General features: G+C 37.4%; 1 protein-coding gene across 6 annotated transcripts in view; it reads left to right on the top strand.

Moving 5' to 3' along the window:
- The window catches only part of KYNU (kynureninase), a 146,952-nt gene that overhangs the window by 51,434 nt on the left and 70,664 nt on the right, over positions 1-24,854 (top strand). For all 6 annotated transcript variants that reach the window (XM_032145770.2, XM_032145769.2, XM_058434427.1 and 3 more), the window contains 4 exons: positions 14,386-14,447; positions 15,775-15,846; positions 17,178-17,252; positions 20,148-20,294. In XM_032145770.2, coding sequence (XP_032001661.1) covers positions 14,386-14,447; positions 15,775-15,846; positions 17,178-17,252; positions 20,148-20,294 — 356 coding nt within the window. The remainder of the gene's footprint in view (positions 1-14,385; positions 14,448-15,774; positions 15,847-17,177; positions 17,253-20,147; positions 20,295-24,854) is intronic.

Below are 24,854 nucleotides of genomic sequence, written 5' to 3'. Positions count from 1 at the left end.
AAATCCTAGAAACCACCCTTACTTTGGATGCACCAGCTGTAAATTTAGGGATTTCCACAGTGCCCTTTGCAGGCTCCATAATTTGCTAGAGCACTTTCAGAACTTTACTTTCACTTGACTTTATGTTTGCCAGTTTATTATAAAGATACAACTCAGAAACAGCCAAAGGAAGAGATGCATAGGGCATGGAAATGGGGGAGCTTCCATGACTTCTCTGAGCCTGCCTCTCTCTCGGTACGTAGATGTGTTCATCAGCCCAGAACCTCTCTGAGTCTTACTGTTTTTATAAAGCTCAATCCCAGCCCTCCTCTCCCTCTGGGAGGTCAGTGGGTAGAGCTAAAAGTTTCACCTCTACTCCCTCTGATCACTTGGTCTTTTTGATGGGCAGCCCCCCGTCGTGAGACATCTCTCAGGGCCCCAACTTAAGTCACTTCATTAGCATCAACTCTCCTGTGATCTAAGGGGGCTTGTTATGAATAACAAAAAATACTTTACCACTTGGAATATCCAAGGGTTTTAGGAGCCCTGTACCCTGAACTGGGAACAAAAACCAAATATTTCTTGTTATAACACACCTATGGATAAAATTCATTTAGTTTTCTGCATTTTTGTCTTTGAATGCTGCATTAGTTAAATTAGATGTGTTTGGTCCCAAAATATAATGTGGGATATACAGGATAACAGTTATTTCTTAAAATGGGCAAAGTGAGTTTTGTAGACCTGAAACTTCATAAACAAAATATTTATAACTTTCCCAAAGCCTCAATCCTTATATGACAAATGCATTGTCACATTTTATTTGAAGTCTTTTCAGTGGTCTTGGTTGTAAATCAGAGTTAGGAAGGGTGTGATAGCTCCTATGGTTAGGGAGTTTAGAGCCACAGGAATTTAAGAGATTTGCCATGCTGGATGGGCCCTGAACCTGTGACCTGACCTGAAGGTAATTTAGTTTCCTAAACCATTGGATCCATCTTTATCGATAAAGGGGCATCTGTTTTGGTCTCTCAGATCATACTATTATCTCCAAAATTTTTTAACTTCCAAAATTATATACATATTAGTCAGAGAAATGGTCCTTAAGTCAAATTGAAAAAATGAATAAACGAGGCACAGTGGCTTATGCCTGTAATCCCAACAGTTTGGGAAGCTAAGGAAGGAGAATTGCTTGAGCCCAGGAGTTCAAGACCAGCCTGGGCAACATGGTGAAACTCCACCTCTGCAAGAAATACAGATACACAAAAATTAGCCGGGCGTGGTGGTGCATTCCTGTAGTCCCAGGTATTCGAAAGGCTGAGGTGGGAGAGTTGCTGGAACCTGGGAGTTTGAGGCTACAGTGAGCCATGATCATGCTGCTGCACTACAGCCTGGGTGACAGAAAAAAAAAAAAAAAGAAAAGAAAAATGTATCACTTCACTCAAATAGACTCTTTTAGAATGTGTTTTTTTGTGTGTGTTCATTTTGTTTGCAAACCCCATGCAGCTTCCCATTTTGCCTTGGTTACTAAGAAGTTCTGAGAAAAATTTGATCAAGTTTGAAGTAACAAAAATATTTAATAAATTCTAATTTGTTTCTCATCTGCATTTATTGTGTTGCTACTTTTTTTTTTTCTTTTTTTTTTTTTTTGAGTCAGAGTCTCGCTCTGTCGCCCAGGCTGGAGTGCAGTGGCGCGATCTTGGCTCACTGCAAGCTCCGCCTCCCGGGTTCACACCATTCTCCTGCCTCAGCCTCTCCGAGTAGCTGGGACTACAGGCGCCCGCCACCATGCCCGGCTAATTTTTTTTGTATTTTTAGTAGAGACAGGGTTTCACCGTGGTCTCGATCTCCTGACCTCGTGATCCGCCCGCCTCGGCCTCCCAAAGTGCTGGGATTACAAGCGTGAGCCACCGCGCCGGGCCTGTGTTGCTACTTGCTATCATTCTTCCTCAAATAGTTTTGTATTACAGTTTATCTGAAACCCTCTTTGGAAGTAAGTGTGGTTTAAGTGATGAAATAATTAAAATAATTGTGTAGTAACTGCAGTAAAGAGTAGCAAAGGCCAAATTTATTTTTTCTACTTGCTAGTGTTACCAGCAGCAAATCCATATGGGTCTGCAGCAACCTCGATTTTTGCCTCTTTAGAAGAAATAATTCAACTGAGGGGCGTAAGGCAGGAGAGATCGAGGCAAGTTTTAGAGCAGGAGTTAAAGTTTATTAAAAAGTTTTAGAGCAGGAATGAAAAGAAGTAAAGTACACTTGAAAGGGCCAAGTGGGCAACTTGAGAGATCAAGTGCATGGTTTGACCTTTGACTTTGGGTTTTGTATTTTGGCATGCTTCTGGGGGCTTGCGTCCCTTCTCCTCTGATTCTTCCCTTGGAATGGGCTGTCCTCATGCACATTGGCCTGGTAGCACTTCGGAGGAGCTGCATATGCAGTGTGTTTACTGGAGATATGTGCATGCTCACTTGAGGCATTCTTTCCTTACCAGCTGAATGTCCCTAGAAGGTCACATAAGAGACATTAAAACTCAGCCATTTTGCCTCTTAATGTACATGCTTGAGCGCACTCACCCAAATCCTGAGATATTGGGAAGCTGCTGATCACCAGTTTCAGGGTTTTTTTTTCTATCTTTTGGGAGGCTGTCTTTCCCTGGCACTGGCTGCAACCAATTATTATTTTAGGGAGACAGTTAACAACTGCCTGACCATCACCTGACATTCCTAGTGATGGGAGGGAGACGCCTGCCCTGCTCATGTCTGCCTGACTACCTACTGTAACATCAGGTTATCTAAATGTGCCATGAGCAAACAGACAAGTTGTATATTTTGGGCTGTGATTGAATCTTCCAGGTTCTTGAAACCACAGCCTTTACCATAAAAAATTTTAAAAAGAAGTTAACTGGATAATAAAAATTATTATGTGTACAAATTGATAGTGTGGATAGAGAAGAGAAGGAAATAATAAACAACCATATTTATTCATAGACATAGAAAAAATTCAATTTCAGATGAGAAGAAAAACTATTAATGAAACATTTTATAGTGAGCCAATAATTCTTCAAAACATGGAATAACTTTCTCTTATAATTAATGTCATCATTAATCTACCATCAAGATGGTAGAAATAAAATTGCTGAAGAATATTAACATTATTATTCAGCTTACTTCTCCCTGGATACATAAAAATCACACAGGGTTAGCTACATGCATTCAAGATTATAAAAATGGTGTAATGTGAACATAAATTTGCTTCATGAAATCTGTGGCTGACCCTCAGAGAAGCAATAATCCCAGGAAGCTATCCCGCCACAGTTACAGACCCTCAGTCATGTACCAGCCACCTCTAAAGGCTGCTGAAATTTGTTACTTGAAAAATGGAATGTGAAGTTCTTGGACTTAGCCTAATTACAAACCTTACAGCCAAATCCACAATAACATTTGCATCTGCTTCATAAAATATACAGAACATGGTATGGCAGTTATAAGACCCGTAATGAACACTTTTATCCAATGGTGAACAGTTTGGGGCCTTGTCATCCCCACTTTGCAAGAGATTTGAAATTATGTTAGGATTAAAAAGACACAGAGGGAAGTTGGTTATGATCCTGGGTCTGAAGTCAAGTACACAGAGTATTTTCTGTAAACAACGCTTTAACCCTGAAAGAACATTCTTATTTTATTTTTCTTCTACAAGACTTTTGGTCAATTAGTTCATCTCTTTGCACATCAGTTTCCTCGTTATGAAATGAAGAAAATTAGAGTAGTTACCTCATTGAGTTGCTATGCATGCTGAAATAATACAAGTCACATAATTAGAAGTGCTGAAATACTTAAGGGATCCATAAACATTAGCTTGCCAATCTTTGAGACCAGAATGCAGTTGCTTGCATTTAACTAAGTTTTATCTTCTGGTAAAGCAAAAATATGATGTTCAATAAATAAATAAACAAGGATAAATAAGCAGAGAAGCACTCTTTGGATTAGAATACTGGCTCACACTCATCTCAGAAGTGATTTAAATCTTGACATTTATTGCAGTGAGTCATAGATGATCTTATAAAGTAAAGATCCTTTCAAAACCTGCTAAGCTCTCTGGAAGCATTTAAAAACTTTTGCCTCCACATAACTGGAGCTCTTGATGTTTCCACATTAATTCTAAATAATTAGGAAAAAGTAAAGGAATGAAGAAAAACAACTTGAATAAACTTTGGTTAACTTTTTAAAAAAAGATTGTTAGTGAAATGATGATATTGAAACATCTTAGGACAATATTGGTTTCAGAAATCTAATTTGAACCAAAAAAGATAGGTCAATTAGGTAAATAATCTTTTGAAAATACAGACATACCTCAAAGATATTGTGGCTTGGTTCCAGGCTGCTGCAATAACGCAAATATTGCAATCAAGTGAATCACACAAATTTTTGGTTAACCAGTACGTATAAAAGTTATGTTTACACTATACTGTAGTCTATTAAGTATGCAATAGCATTACATCTAAAAAGCAATGTGGATACCTTAATTTAAAAAATACTTTATTGCTAGAAAATGCTAACAATCATCTGAACCTTCAGTGAGCTGTAATCTTTTTGCTGATGGGGGGTGTCTTGCCTCTATGTTAATGGCTGCTGACCAGTTGGGATGGTGTTACCTGAAGATTGGAATGACTGTGGCAATTTCTTAAAATAAGATAGCAATCACGTTTGCCATGTTAATTGAGTCTTCCTTTCATGAAAGAAATCTCTGTAGCTTGTGATGCTATTTGATAGTATTTTACTCACAGTAGAACTTCTTTCAAAATTTGAAGCAATCCTCTGAAATCCTGCCACTGCTTTATCAATGAAGTTAATGAAACATTTTAATCCTTTGTTGTCATTTCAACAATGTTCACAGCATCTTCACCATCTTCAAAATCTTAACCATTTTTCTTTGCACTTTCATAAGAGGCAACCCCTCATCTGTTGAAGTTTTATTATGAGATTGCAACAATTCAGTCACATCTTCAGGCTCCACTTCTAATTCTAGTTCTCTTGGTATTCCACTACATCTGTAATTATTTCATCCACCTGAAGCCTTGAGCCTATCAAAGTCATCCATGAGGGTTGGAATAAACTTCTCCCCAGTTCCTGTTCATGTTGATATTTTGACCTCCTCCCAATAATCATGAATGTTCTTAGTGGCATCTAGAATGGTGGATCCTTTCCAGAAGGTTTTCAACGGACTTTGCACAGATCCATCACAGAGGGATCACTATCTGTAGCAACAATATCCTCACAAAATGTTTTTTTTTTTTTTTTTTTTTAAGAAAAGCATGCTCACTCTATTGCTCAGGCTGGAGTGCAGTGGCACAATCTCGGCTCACTGCAACGTCTGCCTCCCAGGTTCAAGTGATTCTCCTGTCTCAAACTCCCGAGTAGCTGGGATTACAGGCATGCGCCACCATCCCTGACTAATTTTTATAATTTTAGTAGAGGTGGGGTTTCACCATGTTGACCAGGCTGGTCCCGAACTCCTGACCTTGGCTGATCCACACACTTTGGTCTCCCAAAGTGCTAGGATTACAGGCATAAGCCACCTCGCACCTGGCCCTTCTTCCAAATTTTTAATTTTAATTTTTTTATTTTGTTTTTTATTTTTATTTTTTATTTTTGAGATAGAGTCTTGCTCTGTCACACAGGCTGGCATACAGTGGTGCAATGAGCTCACTGCAGCCTTGATTTCTTGGGCTCCAGCAATTCTCCAGCCTCAGCTTCCCCCGAGTATCTGGGACCACAAGTACATGCGACCATGCCTGGCTAATTTTTGTATCATTGGTAAAAATGGGGTTTCACCATTTTGCTCAGGCTGGTCTAACTCCTGAGCTCAACCAATCCACATGCCTAGGCCTCCCAAAGTGCTGGGATTACCCTTCCCAGCTGCCAAATTTTATTCTTAAAGAATACTACTTGAAAGTCAAAATTACTCCATGATCCATGGACTGCAGAATGGATATTGTGTTAGCAAACTTGAAAAGTTTAATATCCTTTTACATCTCCATCAGAGCTCTTGGGTGACTATGTGCATTGTCAATAAGCACTAAATGTTTTGAAAATATTTTTTTTTTTTTCTGAGCATTAGGTCTCAACAGTGGGCTTCACATATTCAGCAAACCATGCTGTAAATAGGTGGGCTGTTGTCCAGGCTTTGTCGTTTCACTTATAAAGCACAGGAAGAGTAGATTTAGCATAATTCTTAAGAGCCCTAGGATTTTTTGAATGGTAAATAAATATTGGCCTAAACTTAAAGTCATTGGCTACATTAATCCTGAATAAGATTCTACCTGTCCCTTGAAGGTTTGTAGCTGAGACTCCTTTCTAGCCATAAAGTCCTAGGTAGCATCTTCTTCCAATAGAAGACTCATTCATCTACACGAAAATCTGTTGTTTAGTGAAGCCTGCATCAATGATCTTAGCTTGATTTTCTGGGTAACTTGCTGCAGATTCTCCATCAGCACTTGCTGTTTCACCTTACACTTTTTGTATTTCAAATAGCCAACTTGAAACAAGTTTATTAGTAATTTCATGGTACCCTTTTGTGGGCTGATTCTCACCTCACCCTTCCCCGAGGAACTCCTTTGAGTAACATCAAACAGTATATCCTTTTGTTGCTCTTTTTCCAGTCAGCCTTACAGACCCCTGACACAACCAACCTGGAAATGACCTCAGTATGTGTAATCTTAAGTCATCTTGCTAACACAGACACCTCTGAGATTCCCAAGAAAACTTCACTGGAGTTCTCTAAACTGAAACCTTGAGAGAGGAAGATTTTCAAGTAGGAACCAGACAGATTCACTTAGAACTTGCCACTACACACCTGTGTTGTAGAAGCATTCCATTTTTTCTATTGCAGATGGGATTTCCTCTTCAAGCTTACTATACTGTGTCTTTTTAAAAAGTAGTTGAAGACATCAGAATAAAAGCTAATGTCCCAAACAGCGCTTCCCTGGATATTGCTGTTTCTTTAACAGCCTTTTTCCCAGCTCTTCTGAGATGGTCCATGACATTGCCTTTCTTGCTCATTACCTTGATCCATTGAATGGGCCCAAAACTTCGGAATGCAAAAACATTCATTCCATTGACTTGGTTGAGAAAGATGATAGATCAGGTTTTTTTCATCCAAAGGTTATTCTGGGAATACTTCATTTGGGCCCAAATGAGGGATTATTCCAAAGAAGACTGAAGAAGCAATTACTCCTTCCCCTAGTAATATACTCTTTGGCAATGATTACAGTTTGCATTTCTGCTGATAATGCTGTGTGCTATAATTATATGTAAGTATATAAGAAACCTGGGGTAAAACCATGGACTTTCTCCCTTTTGCTGGCATCATCTACAGAAATACCATGGGCATCATGAAAGGCAGTATAGCTATAGGCTGAAAAAAGCAGGGTTCAGTTTGCTGCTGTCATGATGCCCTGTTGAGAGACTGCTCTTCAAAATTTCTTGTATCATTGGGTCCTCCAAGCCAGGCCTGGATGCCTCTTTATTTACAAAGAGTAGTTGCCTCTATTTTCTCAATTGAAATGACCAGATTTCTAAGATCTAATAATTGTGTCCACTGAAGAAATCATCAATAAAAGGATCTGCATTTCATGATACACAAGTGCACCTGGACCCTATGCAGGGTGTGGCACTGCTGTGCCCTGGTCACTGCCTGGCTCCTATGCTATGTACTCCTCTTCCTGGGACCTCTGTCCACCTTGAACTTCTAAGTTTCTTTCCTTAAACCTTATGAGCCAACCTGTGCTAGTTTCACACTTTTCTTTTACATCTTCCTTACCTGTCAGGCTTCAAAGAATTGAAGAGAACTGGGGCCTTGCTCTGGTTTAGGCTTTGGCCTAATGGAATGTTGGGGCTGGTTTGATCATCTGACCAGATCACTCAAACTTTCTCCATATCAGCAATAAGGCTTGTATTAGTCTGTTTTTAGCTGCTGATAAAGACATACCCAAGACTGGGCAATTTACAAAGGAAAGAAGTTTAATGGAGAACTCATAGTTGCACGTAGCTGGGGAAGCCTCATGACAGTGGCAGAAGGTAAGGAGGACAGAGTCACATCTTATGTGGATGGCGACAGGCAAAGAGATAGCTTGTGTAAGGAAACTGCCCTTTTTTAAACCATCAGATCTCATGAGACTTATTTACTATCAGGAGGACAGCACAGGAAAGACCTGCCCTCATGATTCAGTTACTTCCCACCAGGTCCCTCCCACAACATGTGGGAATTCAAGATGAGATTTGGGTGGGGACACAACCAAAACATATCATTCCACCTTTGGGCCTTCCCAAATCTCATGTCCTCACATTTCAAAACCAGTCATGCCTTTCCAACAGTCCCCCAAAGTCTTAACTCATTTCAGCATTAATTCAAAAGTCCACAGTCCAAAGTCTCATCTGAGACAAGGAAGGTCCCTTCTGCCTATGATCCTGTAAGATAAATGGCAAGTTAATTATTTCTTAAATACAATGGAGGTACAGGCACTGGGTAAATACAACTGTTCAAAATGGGAGAAATTGGCCAAAACAAAGGGGCTACAGGCCCCATGCAAGTCCAAAATCCAGTGGGGCAGTCAAATCTTAAAGCTCTGAAATGATCTTTGATTCCATGTCTCCATCTGGGTCATGCTATGCAAGAGGTGGGTTCCCATGTGGTCTTGGGCAGCTCCACCCCTGTGGCTTTGCAGGGTACAGCCTCACTCCCAGCTGCCTTCAAGGGCTGGTGTTGAGTGTCTGTGGCTTTTCTGGGCACATGGTGCAAGATGTCAGTGGATCTACCACTCTGGGGACTGGAGGACAGTGGTCCTTTTCTCACAGCTCCACTAGATGGTGTCCCAGTAGGGACTCTGTGTGGGGGCTGCCACCCCACATTTCCCTTCTGCACTACCCTAGCAGAGGTTCTCCATGAGGACCCCACCTCTACAGCAAACTTCTGCCTGGACATCGAGGCATTTCCATACATTTTCTGAAATCTAGGTGGAGGTTCCCAAACCTTGACTTCTGTGTACTCACAAGCTCAGCACCACATGGAAGCTGCCATGGCTTGAGGCTTGCACCCTTTGAAGTCACGGACTGAGCTGTACCTTGGCCCCTTGCAGCCATGGCTGAAGTGGCTGGGACTCAGGGCACCAAGTCCCTAGTCTGCACACTGCAGGTGGGCTCTGGGTCCCACCCATGAAACCACTTTTTCCTCCTAGCCCTCTGGGCTTGTGATGGGAGGAGCTGCCATGAAGACCTCTGACATGCCCTGGAGACATTTTCCCCATTGTCTTGGGGGTTAACATTCTGCTCCTCGTTACTTATGCAAATTTCTGCAGCTACCTTGAATTTCTCCTCAGAAATTTGGATTTTCTTTTCTATCGTGTTGTCAGGCTGCAAATTTTCCACACTTTTATGCTCTGTTTCTCTTTTAAAATGGAATGCCTTTAACAGTACCCAAGTCACATCCTGAATGCTTTGCTGCTTAGAAATTTCTTCTGCCAGATACCCTAAATAATCCCTCTCAAGTTCAAAGTTCCACAAATTTCTAGGGCAGGGGCAGAATGTCACCAGTCTCTTTGCTAAAACATAACAAGAGTCACCTTTGCTCCAGTTCCCAACAAGTTCCTTATCTCTATCTGAGACTATCTCAGCCTGGATTTCATTGTCCATATCATTATCAGCATTTTGGTCAAAGCCATTTGACAAGTTTCTAGGAAGTTCCAAACTTTCCCACATTTTCCTGTCTTGTTGTGAGCCCTCCAAACCATTCCAACCTCTGCATGTTGCCCAGTTCCAAGGTTGCTTCCACATTTTTGGGTATCTTTTCAGCAGTGTCCCATTCTACTGGTACTAATATACTGTATTAGTCTGTTTTCATGCTGCTGATAAAGACATACCTGAGACTGGGCAGTTTACAAAGGAAAGAGGTTTACCAGAGAACTCACAGTTCCACGTGGCTGGGGAAGCCTCACAATCATGGCAGAAGGCAAGGAGGAGCAAGTCACATCTTACATGGATGGCAGGAGGCAAAGAGAGAGCTTGTATAGGGAAACTCCCATTTTTAAAACCATCAGATCTCATGAGACTTATTCACTATCAGGAGGACAGCACAAGAAAGATCTGCCCTCATGATTACGTCCTGCCAGGTCCCTCCCACTCGAGATAAGATTTGAGTGGGGACACAGCCAAACCATATCAAGGCTGTTGGTCTTTCTTATCATTCTTGTGTTCACTGAAGTAGCAATTTTAACTTCTTTCAAGAACATTTTCTTTATATTTACAACTTGGCTGTTTGGCACAAGAGACCTAGCTTTCAGCCTACCTCAGCTTTTGACATGTCTTCCTCACTGAGCTTAATCATGTCCAGCTTTTGATTTAAAGTGACAGGCATGTGACACTTCCTTTCACTTGAACACTTAAAGGCCGTTGTAGGGTTATTGATTGGCTTATTTTCAATGTTGAGTCTCAGGGAACAGGGAGGCTGGAGAAGTGGGAGAGAAATGGGGGAAGGGCTGATCAGTGGAGCAGTCAGAACACACAACGTTTATTGATTAAGTTCTCTGTCTTATATGAATGTGGTTTGTAGCATGCCAAAATAATTACACTATTAACAGCAAAGATCATTGATCACAGAAATAATAATAATAAAGTTTGAAATATTGCAAGAATTATCAAAATGTGATACAGAGACATGAGGTGAGCACATTCTTTTGGAAAAATGGCACTGATAAGATCAGTTGATGGAGGGTTGCCACAGACCTACAGTTTGCTTAAAAAACAAACAAAAGGCCAGGTGTGGTGGCCTATGCCTATAATCCCCTCAGCACTTTGGGAGGCCAAGGCAGGAAGATAGCCTGAGCTCAGGAGTTTGAGACCAGCCTCAAACCCTGAGGTAAAACCCTGTCTCTACCAAAAATACAAAAAACTAGCTGGATGTCCTGTAACTGGGGTAGAAGGATTGTTTGACTTTGGGAGGCAGAGTTTGCAGTGAGCTGTGATCATGCCTCTGTACTCCAACCTGAGTGACAAAATAAAACAAAAAACAATGAAGTGCAATGAAACAATGTATGCCTGTACACTAAAAATCAGTCTGTTGTAGCTCTTTGATGTTAAGAACACTAAATTCTTTAGTGCCTTTAGGTCATATTTGTAGTAAACACTTCTGTTAATGTTTTGAAACTTTACTGTTTGCACCATCCCCAGTTATAAGTGTACACATTCTTGCATGTTGGACTAACCCTGTCCTTGGACAAAGGTCAGTAGCAGATGAAGATTGCATTTTGTGATGTGCTCAGTTAAGTTTAATTTAAAGTGGTCCATTGTACAATAATGTTTGTATATGTGTACAGACAAATTGTTCAAATCAGGAAGGGATTATTTACAAAGAATTGGCCCAAGTGTGAGGAGGCCATTGAAAGTGAGATAAGGGAAGCTCTATACCAAGTATAAGTGTAGTTTAATTCTGCCCAGCACATCTGGAGGGGAACGTGTGTGTAGGTGCATCACATTCCCAAGCAAGAAAAATTTTAGGTGATTCAAAATGAACACTGTATTGTTTGGAGAACCAAAATGGCCAGGAATCTGTATTGTGTTTTGTTCGTTTGTTTTTGTTTTTTGAGACAGAATCTCCCTCTGTCACCCTGGCTGGAGTGTACTGCTACCTCTCCTGACCCGCCACCTTCCCCAGGCTCAAGTGGTCCTCCAACTCAGCCTTCCAAGTAGCTGGGAACACAGGCATGCACCACCACATCCAGCTGTTTTTTTGTATTTTTAGTAGAGACAGAGTCTCACCGTGTTGCCCAGGCTGGTCTTGAACTCCTGAGCTCAAACCATCCACCCATCTTGGCCTCCCAAAGTGTTGGGATTACAGATGTAAGCCATTGCACCCAGCCTATATTCTAATTTTCTTTTTTCATTTATGTTTTTCTTTTTCTATTTGTTTTTTTTGTTTATTATTTCTTTCTTTGTTTTTATTTTTGCTTTTTTTTAGATGCAGGTTCTCACTCTGTCACCCAGGCTAGTGTGTGAAGTGCAGTGGTGCAATTTATAGTTCACTGAAACCTCAAGCACTCTTCCTGTCTCAGCCTCCAGAGTAGCTGGAACTATAGGAGCATGCCACTACACCTGGCTAATTTTTAAAAACTGTTTACAGAGACAGAATCTCACTGTGTTGCTCAGGCCCATCTTGAACACTTGGGTTCAAGCATTCCTCCTGCCTCAGCCTACCATTATATCCATTTTAATCAGAATATAATATTTAAGCAAAAATGGAATGTCTGAACTTCTACAGAAAGCCTCCTTTTTCCTGCCTCTTCCATTTCTTGATTTTATTTGTGATAATTATTTTTTCTTTTATTTTCTCCTCACTTTATTCTTTAAAATGCTTCTCTTTCTACTAATTCTGTATTTTTCTTCATATTACTTTTTCTTTCCTCCTTCCACTCACCCTGCCATTTTTTTTTAAATAAATGGTTTTCCAAAAAGATGTGTGCAAATAACAGGGAGTCAAGAGTGAGATCAAGTTACTTTAGATAGTGTTTGTTTTAGAAATAGCAGTAAAAATTCACACTATAATTGTTCTGTGGTCAACAGGTTTATGCAAACCTATCCCCCGAACCGGAGGAAGCTGAAAGGCCCAAGAAAGAGACTGACAAATCTAGTTTCTCAGGAAGAAACATTTAACAGGGAGTGAGAAACAGAAGTCATGATGTCCTGGCAACTGGCAACAACAAGATTAGATAGTGAATCCCCCCGCACCATTACCCACCGCGTATGACTTATATGTAAAACATAGGGAAGGATTGTGTGGAACAATTGAAGTTAACCTCTCAGGGAAAGGCAAGAATGCTATGTGAATCTGCCTAAGGGCAGGATTTGTGGTAGCAGTAGTTAAAATAGAAATCTTAAAGGCATTCCCAGAATAAGGGTTACCCAGAAGTCAACATGGCAGATTAACACCCAATATAGAGTTGCTTTAGCCTCCACAATAATGTAGGGAAACAAATATAATGAAGATGGCAGTATTTTTTAAACCATATTTCAAAGAAATCTTGCCTTTGAAACATGGAGAAGAAGGCATGTCACTATATGCAACATAAGCTTATATTCATATCTTAGTACATCTAAGACAAATTTTATTTAGTTCTAGGAATATACAGTGAGATTTTTCTATTGCCCCTTGATGTTAGATATTATTCACCTTACAATGATCAGAGATACATCTTTTAACATCCACCACTTGTTCATCAACCTTGTCTGTCAAATGAAAAAATCTATGTGGCAAATGCAACAAGAAGTTTTCCTTGACCCAATAAAGATACAGGCCCTTCCTTAAATGGCTATGTTGAAATATAAATTCTTAAATTATATACTTATTATTTACATGGCTTCTCCCCTCTAGTGAACTTATCCTGGAATCTGCCTATTAGATTTATTCTATGTACTGTCTATTCTTTTAAAATGGGACTCTCTCAGAAATATCCCTCTGGATACAAAATGTAGGATTTGTGTTATACATTTTCTCTAACATCTAGTTCAGCCTTAAAACATTAAGGTACACATCTCATTTTTCTCAGTGACAGTAAAGGGGCATAATTTCTATTACACAGGTCTAATTGCCTTGAAGAAACATCGTAAGAACTCAAAACATGGAAGGTATTATTATTGTTGTGATTATGCTTTGAATTCTTAAGTAACCAATGTATTCTCTGTCTCTGGGTCGGTTTCTAGTGTCAAAACCCTTGTTAGCAGGAATTAGATCAGATTATATTAATAATTATGTAGTGGATATCTTACTTTTGCATATTTTCTCATCAGACAATACATGTCTATATTATCTTTCATCTCAGTGTGTATGAATAAATGTCAGAGCTATTTGGGTCATACTTTGCTATGCAGCTGTTTTGTCTTGTTATATATTTCACTGTAATAACAGTGAGTTATGATTCACAAAGTTTGCCTCCTTTTATAAAAGGTGCATTTTAATTTGATGTTAGAAACAACGAACTTTAAAAATGTAATCGGCCTTAATATCTTTTTAGATTCCTTTGAAGATATACTTACCACAAAAATATGCTCCTTGGGAATTTGACAATCGAGCTGATAATAGGATATATCATTTTTAGTTTACAGGCAAAAGCAAATGCTTCATTATTTTGTTGTTATTTACTACATCATAAAAGAAATATAATTTTAGCTAGCTATGTGCATCTAAGTCCAGGTATCATTTGATAAAATGAGTCAAATGGGAAAACTTCCATTTCTTTGTGATGACACCTCAAATATGCCCTTATCTCTAAAGACATGAAGAATGATTGAATGAAGCCTTCCTACTTTGTTTTTTCAGTATCTTTAGACATAATAGAAACCTCTAAATTATGATATGTTTATTTTACAGGAGCCAATGAGAAAGAAATAGCCCTAATGAATGCTTTGACTGTAAATTTACATCTTCTAATGGTAAGTTTTCTTTCCCACTAATGTTTAGAACACATTCATTTACAGAATCTGATGTTTTTCTATCTTTAATTCATGAGCTTCTGGAGGTTTAATTATTTAAAAATAAATTGTGAGGTTATTTTCATTTTTACTAGGAAATGCTGGACCATGATATAATAGCTTCTTCCTAATCATGGAAGAGTTGACTCTTGAGAAGAGCTTTAGAATAATGAACAGTTCTTGTCTGGAAAAATAAAGAATAAGAGCCATAATGGGTAAATAGGCAAACTACATGCAAGCCTACAAAACAGTGATATATAATGCTAGCAAAGCGCTGAGCTTTATGGAAAGACAATTTTCCAATAGCTTCAGCAGAGTGAGTTAGTGGATCAGTATACTTTTGTATATTAATATAGGTTAAAAAAGACTTGGAGAATTAAATTTTTAAAAAGGGGTCTAGTACCTTAAATGAGTTAATGTGTTTAAGGTAATTCTTACATCTTACTCAATAAACAGTTTTACCTTAAAGTGTCAAATCTATTATCTATTTGGGATATTGTGTTAATGGTGACTGCCCAATGCTTTGAAGAATCTTGACTTCATTTTTTTAAGTATGTTTTGGAAACATGTCTAAAAGTTCAGATATCCCTGGATTTGACTCCCAGCTAAATTACATAATGACTATTTGAGGTTGAAAAGGGCTTTTGGCATCTCTAAGTCTTAGTATTTTCCTTTGTAAAAATGAGAAAAATAATATCTACCTCAAAGATCTGCATGATAATTAAATGTAATAATATGTGAAAATTGCTTTCGTACCCTGGCCAGTGATCAACACTCAGTTGACAGTAGCTATCATCTTCATTGTTATTATTGTCAATATCACTCTCTAGGAACTGTGTGGAGAAATGAAAGAGCTTCACTGAACAAATGAGCTACTGTCAATACAAATAAGACATACATAGACCATTTCGGTGTCATGCCATCAATATTACCATGAAATGCTTTGGGAAGATAATTTTTCAATTAACATCTTTTTTTGTTGTTAATCATCAGACTTTTAAGTTTCATCAATTAATATATAAGTAAAGTTGGAGGATTCGTTATCTCATTCACATTTTCCCCCGAGTTTGCTGTTTCATTGATAAGCAAATTGAGCCAATATCTTCTTTCTCTTTGCAATTCACTGGAAACACAGCTAATTGAAAAGGTAGCCCTGACAAACACTTAAGATGTTGAGTTAATTAATGTCTTTAAAATACTGGAGATTACAAAATGAAAGTGTGACATAAAATGAACAAATGTATAAATTGTACATTAATGCTTTCTCAATAAATCCATTTTATTGCAGTTATCATTTTTTAAGCCTACACCAAAACGATATAAAATTCTTCTAGAAGCCAAAGCCTTCCCTTCTGATCATGTAAGGACTTCTTCAAATTGTATTTATGTTTTTTCTACTCTTCCTAGCGCAGCATTATCATTTGCCTGACTTGAATGTTTACTCACTAGGCTTTTCCAAGCAATCTTACAATAAAAAGGTCTGTCAAATGCTTTTGATTAAATTTTTTAATAGATTGTAGCTTTATTTCTTTTGTTAAAGTAAAACACGTGTTAAGGGAAGAGAGGATGGAATAGGAACATTGATTTATTAGTCTTTTTAAAGACACTGAGGAAACCACTGGTCTAAATCAAGTGCAGTTATAAATGTTTTATTAATTCTTGTTGCTCTTTTATTTTATGAAATCAAATCAATACAAACCCCAGTGCTTAACTCGTTAGCTAAATAGAATAGGAATATAAACTTTTATTTGTTCAGTTTGTTTCCATAGCATGCTAGCATAAATGTTGGCCCATTATTATCAAAATATTATTTATTAGAGATTAAAAATATTTCTTGTGATTTACTAAAAAAAGTCACATTACTTGATGATGAGATGTTTATTATTACTTGATAAGAAATTTAATGGTTTCAGACACAAACACAAATAAAAGTACATTGTAAGTCTGGGCACAGTGGCTCACTCCTGCAATCTCAACACTTCAGGAAACCAAGGCAGGAACACTTGAGCCCAGGAGTTTGAGGCAATATAGTGAGACCTCGTCTCTATAAAGTAAATAATAAATAATTAATTAATTTTGAAAGTACATTTTATATTTTAGTTTTGGTGTTAGAGAAACTTTATTTCTCTACATCATTGCTGTCTATTATTCTAGCTCTTATAATTTTAGGGCAAGTAATTATGTCAAAAGGAATAAAACCCTAATATCTTACTAAAATGGATCAAAATCCTAATATCTACAAAAGATTCCAGGTCGGTGTGGTGGCTTATCCGCATACATATCTGGTACTCTTAATGAAGTAAACTTCTTAATGCCTTTTTTTAGCTAACTCTTCCTAGGGTAAGCCATTTCTATATCCTATATTCAAGCATGACAAGTCCCTACTATTCACTTTGCTTATTTTCCAAATTCTGGTTTTGACTTAGATTTAATTTCTTATTCTAAAATCTCTTATAATTCCTTAAGTCAAGGAGATCCCTCTGTTTTCATCTATCTCAAAGAATGTTCAGAATTCTATATGTGAATTTTATTAAGCGGTTCTTCTCTGTTGTGTATTTTGTTTAGGTGTTTTAACCTTCACCTTGGATTTCATATAATAATATGCCTTTATTTTTACTTTATTATTTGTTATTTCAGTGTACTTCTGTGCTCTCAGCTTGATTTGATAAATACATCATCTTTCCTTTTTAGTATGCTATTGAGTCACAACTACAACTTCACGGACTTAACATTGAAGAAAGTATGCGGATGATAAAGCCAAGAGAGGTATATGAGAAAGAAAGAAATATTCATCATGCTTTGTTTAATATTGATTTTTTTCTTCATTTTCCTCAAAAGTTTATTAAAATCTTCATTACTTTAATGGAACTTTCAAGAAAGCATGAAGGAGCTATACTTCTGTTACTGTTAGATCATTTTGCTTAAAATAGAGAATAACTCAGATGTGTATTTATTTTCATTTTTCAAGGGCTAGCCATATGGCAAGCAAACTATTTTTCTGTTAATACCACTAGAGTCTGCCATATTCTTCAATGGGATGGGAAAAGGGTGACAAATTTAGTATATCATTTTCAATTTCAAACGTCATGCCCATGGGTGCCATTAAAATCCTGCTAAAGACCAGAATTATTTGTTGAAATGGAATCGTGACTATCTTTCATGTCCCCTCTTATTCTAAGAATAAAACATTTTCTTTGTGTTTAGACTAGGATAGTGGAGAAAGGGATGTGGTATAATGGGAAGAGCTTGGGCTTTACAGTCTGGCTAATATTTCCAGTGAAATCTCAGACTCTCCAGTTTACTGGGTATGTGACTTTGGGAAAGTTACTTTATTCTCTGAGACTCCTTTATATTTAAACAGATAACAAAAGCATGTGTCTAATCAGGCTTGACCTAAGATCTAAATGTGTACTTTACATTAATAGAGATATAAGGCTCACAGACTTGACATTTAAACCCTGCAGCCTGTGTAATTTGTCACTAGGCGAATCATACAGAATAAATTTTAAGTTTCACATAAGATGCTTCCCGGCCACTAGTCCTTTTACTTCTTTCAACCAAGAATTACTTTGAATAAATTAAAGATGTACTCTATTCACTTCCATTTGCCAACATGCAATAAATTAATGGAATAAAAAGTTCTCACATGAGAGGATATAAATTGTTAATTTCTAGCAAAAAATGAATATAGCTGCTAATAATCACATAAGTGACCAATATTGTGGAGTTTCACGAGTTACTCATAATCTTGGGACCGCTGTTGAGCATTACCTAGAACAAGTCAACATGAGAGAGGGCCATATCCTGTCATCGAGAAATGTATTTCTTATGTGCTTAATACTGATTTTTTAAGATATAAATTAAGCATTAATATCTATAATATTTTCCTTACCACTTTATTGGAAATTATGGTGGGTAAACCTTATTAGATTATTTTAAGAATAAAGAGTTTTGGATTGCCAAGTTATTAATTTTACTTACAATTAATGAAATTCTTTTCTTTATATAAAGTACACTTCACTTAATAATTCAGATATTTTAATAACAATCCCATTAATATTGGGATGCCAATTTTTATTGATGCCCGTTTTGTAAACAAATTCCTGGCTTCTTCTAGTAGAGAGTGTATTTCACACCCACACATGTACACACTCACACACACACACGTACTCTCTTAACATGGAGCAGAGTAATTGGCAAATACCAAGATAATTAAAATTAAAAGTAAACTATAGGATAATATCTTAATGAGCTTCCCCCAAATATTAATGTAATTAATGATGCATTGACCTCAAAATCATGTCAGACAGCACTGGAGAAAATTCATGGCTGGGTGCAGTGGCTCACGCCTGTAATCCCAGCACTTTGGGAGGCTGAGACAGGCAGATCACCTGAGGTCGGGAGTTCAAGACCAGCCTGACCAACATGGAGAAACCCCATCTCTACTAAAAATACAAAATTAGCCAGATGTGGTGGCACATGCCTGTAATCCCAGCTACTCGGGAGGCTGAGGCAGGAGAATCACTTGAACCCGGGAGGCAGAGGTTGTGGTGAGCCAAGATTGTACCATTGCACTCCAGCCTGGGCAACAAGAGTGAAGCTCCATCTCAAAAAAAAAAAAAAAAATTATGAAAACTTCAGATTTGCCAGGTTACAGGATACACATAGGTACTTTGTATTTAACTAATTTTTTCCAGCTCAAGTTGTTTGCAAGACCAAATCTAAATTCATTCACAACTTTTAGTAAGTAATCAATTATTAGTTGTAGTGGAAAGATATAAGGAAAAAACCCCTCTATTATAGTCAGTTTTATTGATATTTTTCTTCTTGTTTGGGTCTTGAGCTTTAGATTAGTTTGGAGGAGATTTTACTCTTAATCTAATAGAAGATATTGGCTAGGTAAAACTCAGATAAAAGATGTGTAAGTGTTATGTTTTCTTTGGTTTAGTTTAGTTTAGTTTAGTTTAGTTTTCTTTTTGAGACAGAGTCTTGACCTGTCACCCAGGCTGGAGTGCAGTGGCACTATTCTCGTGCCTCGGCCACCCAAGTAGCTGGGATTACAGGCATGCACCACCATGCTTGGCTAATTTTTGTATTTTTAATAAAGACTGGGTTTCACCATGTTGGCCAAGCTGGTCTCGAACTCCTTACCTCAAGTGATCTGCACACCTTGGCATCCCAAAATGCCGGGATTACAGATGTGAGCCACCGCACCCAGCATGTTTTCTTTTTTTGGAAAAAATGACAGGATATTAGATTGATAAATGCAATACCAATTTCTGATAATTTATCTTGCTATACAATACTTCATGGACTTCTTGCACTTTGTGGTGTTTTATTAGTCAGGAATAAGGAGAAAACAACTTATAGCTGTGGAAATAGTACAAATTAATTTTTTAAAACTGGAGAATAAATTAAGCAATTAGGCTTTTGCAGACTTTCACTTTAAAAACCACTTTTCTACTTTTTAATTATCATTTCTTAATAATAAAAATTATGCTCAAATGCTGCTCTTATGCCAGATTTTTAAAGAACCTTAATCTGAAAAAAAATCTTCTATTTTGTAATGCAAAAGAGCTCACGGTGAAATTTAGATCAGCAATATGAAATTACAAATTTATTATTATGGATATGACCTAACTTGTGCCTAACTTGATTTAGGGGGAAGAAACCTTAAGAATAGAGGATATCCTTGAAGTAATTGAGAAGGAAGGAGACTCAATTGCAGTGATCCTGTTCAGTGGGGTGCATTTTTACACTGGACAACACTTTAATATTCCTGCCATCACAAAAGCTGGACAAGCGAAGGTATGCGTGCCACTTACTTCTTCTCACCTTACTCCAAACATCACTCTACTTAAGAGTGTTCTAATTGCATGACTTGTGAAGTACTTTAGCTTGTGTCTGAGTAAAACTATTTCAAAAGTTAAAAAAAAAAGAGCCTTGGGCCGGACGCTGTGGCTCACGCCTGTAATCCCAGCACTTGGGAGGCCGGGGCAGGGGGATCACGAGGTCAGGAGTTTGAGACCAGCCTGACAAAAATGGTGAAACCCCATCTGTACTTAAAATACAAAAATTAGCCTGGCATGGTGGTGGGCACCTGTAATCCCAGCTGTTCGGGAGGCTGAGGCAGGAGAGTCACTTGACCTCGGGTGGTGGAGGTTGCAGTGAGCCAAGATCGTACCCCTGCACTCCAGCCTGGGCAACAGAGCAAGACTCCATCTCAAAAAAAAAAAAAAAAGAAGAGTAAGCCTTACATTTTTAAAAGAAAATCTGTATTCTTTTTTGCTTCAGGCATCTCTATTTAAACTGCTTTTTTTTTTTTTTTTTGCCACTTCTGTGGTCTCACCTTCTTAGTAGCAGTTGCTCTGTGCATTTGCCTCTAGTCAGCAGACCAGGCAAGCTGCAGGTGATGCCATTGGTACTCAGCTGGTCAGTCACCAGGAAGCAGACAAAATACTTAGGATAGGAACTACATCTAGGTCTATTAAAAATTCAACTCGTACTTTGTCATACTATAAATCATTCTAAATATAAATCAGTTTTCACTTAACGCTGAGTATCTAAAGATGAAGAAATGCAGAATTAAATTTTATCAGTAGATCAAATTTTATACAAGCTACTTTAAGGAGGCCATTTTATTCCTGAGACTCTTGAAAATTGTTTATACTGCCTGTGACGACAGCTTTATTTTTTTCCTACCCACTACTAAATCACAGTTAAATTGTTTTGAAGTCGTGTCTCTTTGTGTTTGTAAAAAGTGTTTTTAGTATTTATTTGAAAAAAAATTAAAGGGGCAACATTCAACAGTCACAATTTGCATTTAAAATCTTTAAATAGCACTTCTATTTCATTCAGCAATCAAGCCATGTATTTAAAAATGTGACAATTGAATTTTATTCTGAACATTAGTAAGTTATGGGATTAATATACGTGTGAGGTCTAGTTAATATATTCAGTTATTGAAGCTAATGAATGGAACTAATGAAAAGATATTTAGCATTGTTGTCAGCAGTCTCTGGGCATTTCTAACAATGACTTCCAACTGGCTTGATGGATAACTCTGAAAGTGGTGCATTACAAAAGATATAAAGATAATGTCTTCTTAATTTAGATATTAAATGTTAAGCACCAGAATAAAGGGAGGCCAATAAAAAATCATATTTTAAAATGTTATGCAAGTAATCAGCAGTCCCTCCTTCCTTAGTATAATGTATGTCTCATTACCCTTCCTAGATATGAGACAGCAAGATACAGAAGAAAGACCATGGGTTTCGGTCACACAATCTGAGGTTCAAATCTTGGCTAGGTCATTTAATTGTTACACAATCTTGAGCAAGTTACTTGACATCTCTCTTTAAAAGTGCTAATTTAACACAACAGCACCCACCTTATAGGTTCAGTGTGAGAATGATGAATATAAAACACCAAATGGATTGGCACGCATTCTGCTATTAAATAATGGTTTCCTTACCTTTCTAATCTTCTCAATTAATATGACATTATAAAGTGGTTGAGATAGACTCTTTTGTTTCCCATTGAAACACAAAATAAATTTGTTTACTTTAGGTTTTATATGTAAACTCATACTTAAGTACTTTGATTGCTAAAGCCATTTGTTAAATGTTTTGCAGGCTTTCTTTAACTTAAAAAATATAATAAATGCCTACCAAGTTAGTCTTATGGAACTCTCAGTCAAATAAATGAAGGTAGGAATGAGCAGCTTTAAATGTAACTATGAAGAAGCAATCAATACTATGGGAATCAAATGGGGATATAGCAGATGTAGATTTATCCATTATCAAGATTATTCTAACAAATTTTTACCCTCTTGCTATAGTTCCTCCTATTGTCAACCAAGGTGAGGCAAAGTTCTTTGAAATGTAGACTTTGATAGGTCTTTTCGGTGGTCTAGCCATCTATGAATAAAACTGAAGGGAGAGGCAGGGAAGAAATTACAGGTGTCAATCAAGAAAGAGATAGGAAATTCTAGGAACAAAGGGCATAACACAGTCACTGTTAGATTTGGACATGTGAGGCAAAAAAAAAGTTTTCGAAATAAAGCATGGTGGGAATACAAAATGATGGGGGGATGGAGCAATGAGAGTCAATCAGGAGGTTCTGAAGTAAAATCTGCATAGTCATGTGATAAGGAAGAAGAAACAGAAATTGTGAAAAATATTTTAATTTAAGAAATGTATGTATACCAAAAACAGCATGAATCATAAGCAAATAGCTTCATGAGTTATTTTGAGGCCGTATAACCATCACCCCTATCAAGAAAAAAAGTATTTCCAATACTCAGAATCCTCAATTGTGTCTTCTTCCAAATACTACCTGTTACCTTCTGTCTCTGTCCACTTGGGCTGCTATAACAAAAAATGCCTTAAACTGAGTAATTTAAAAACAACATAAGTATATTGTTCACAGTTCTGGAGGCTGGGAAGTGCAAGATCAAGATGCCAGCAGACTTGGTGTCTGCTTAGGGCTGCTGTTTGTTTCACAGATGATGCCTTGTTGCTTTGCCCTTCCTCACATGGCAGAAGGGCTAAGGGAGCTTTCTAGAGCCTCTAATACAAAGGGACTAATTCCATTCATGAGGAATCACTTCATCATGACTTAATCATTTCCAAAGCCCTGACCTCCTAATACTGTCACATTGGGTATAAGGTTGTGACATATAAAATTGGGGTCTGGGGAGACCAACATTTAGACCATAGCATCCCCCTTTCAAATTTATAATTCCCCTAACTTCTAACCACATAGTCAGCTTTGTCCATTTTGAACTTTATATAAATGCATTATTTTGTCTAGTTTTGAACTTTATGTGACGGCATATACAGGTTGAATATTCCTTACCTGAAATACTTGGGACCAGAAGTATTTTGGATATTTTTGGATTTTGGAATATTTGCACTATACTTACTGCTTGAACACACCAAATCTGGAAATCTCAAGTGCTCCAATGAAATTTTTATTCTTTGAGCATTCTGTCAGTGTTCAAAAAGTTTTGGATTTTGGAGCCTTTCAGATTTCTGAATTTGGGATTTTAGATGCTCATCTTTTATAAAGTTTTTTTTGTGTTTGGCTTATTTGCTGACTTTTATATGTGTGAGATTCATTCATGCAGTATCTAGCAGTACTTTTTTTTGTTTTTGTTTCTATTTCAGTGTATTTTTACATAGTATGAAATAGATTACAGGTTTTTTCCATTTTATTTAGGGTAGATATTTGGATTTTATTTTCATTTGAGAACTACTAATGTAATAATACATGCTACTCTAAATATTCACATAAATTTTGGGGGGTACACATTCATATACATTTCTGTTAAGTATATACCTAGAATTAGAATTCCTGGACCATAAGGTATTTGTATATTTATTTCTAATCAATAATGCCAATCCTCCAAAAAAGTTGTTCTTCTACCAGCATGTATTAGATTTTATGTTTCTCTACAGCTTCACCAATAGTTACTATTTTCAGTCTTTATAATTTTAGCTGTTCTAAGTAGTTTGCAGTGGTAATGCATGGCAGTTTTATTTTGCAGTTCCCTGATTATTGTTAAGATTGAGAATCTTCCAAATATTTGTTGATTTTCTATATATCTTTTATGAAATGCTTGTTCAAGTGTCTTGCCCATTTTTCTATATGGTTAGCTTTCTTTTCCTGATTTGATTGTAGGTGATAATAGAAACTGATTTTGAAGGAGAGAGAAAATACACAATTTCCAGTGGTCATCAAAGAAGAAAACTAATTCATAAAAAGAACAATTGATAATATGACTTTGATTCACACAATGGATTTAAGATACTGAGGCTTTTCTTAACAGAGGAGGCCTGAGATTGTAGCAAGTGGGGGAGACCAAGGAAAACAGGTTAGAGAACTCAATCACAAGGGAGGGCCAGCATGTGGCAAGAGATATCAGTTTGAAGATGCTTCTCCAAGATGAAGATGTGCCAACCCATGTTTTTGGAGCTCTGTCTTACTTCCATGTTTCTATATTTTTCATATTCTGTTACTTGTTTCTACTAGGAACTTCTTTCCTACACCCACTAATTGTAGATGTTTCTGATTGTCCCCTGCATTATATCTCTAGTGATTTTTCAACACTGCCATAATTCAGCTACCACTGTCAAGTGCAGACTCCAGGCTACTCGTACAATAGGAAATAGCCTGCATCTCCCCACTACATCTGGATGTCCTATATGTACCTTGGGATCAATATGGTCCAAAGAGATTTGTGTCATCCACAAGATGTCTCTACTGTATCATCATGTCACCATCTTTCTGGACCAATACACTCAGCTTTTCTGTTCTTGACCTGTTTAACCTATCTCTTATTAATTTTATCCTTTCAGGGTCTGT

The sequence above is a fragment of the Hylobates moloch genome, unplaced genomic scaffold (assembly GCF_009828535.3).
Source record: "Hylobates moloch isolate HMO894 unplaced genomic scaffold, HMol_V3 SCAFFOLD_24, whole genome shotgun sequence".
In the NCBI taxonomy this organism is placed as follows: Eukaryota; Metazoa; Chordata; class Mammalia; order Primates; family Hylobatidae; genus Hylobates; species Hylobates moloch.
This window is presented reverse-complemented; position numbering and strand designations above follow the sequence as displayed.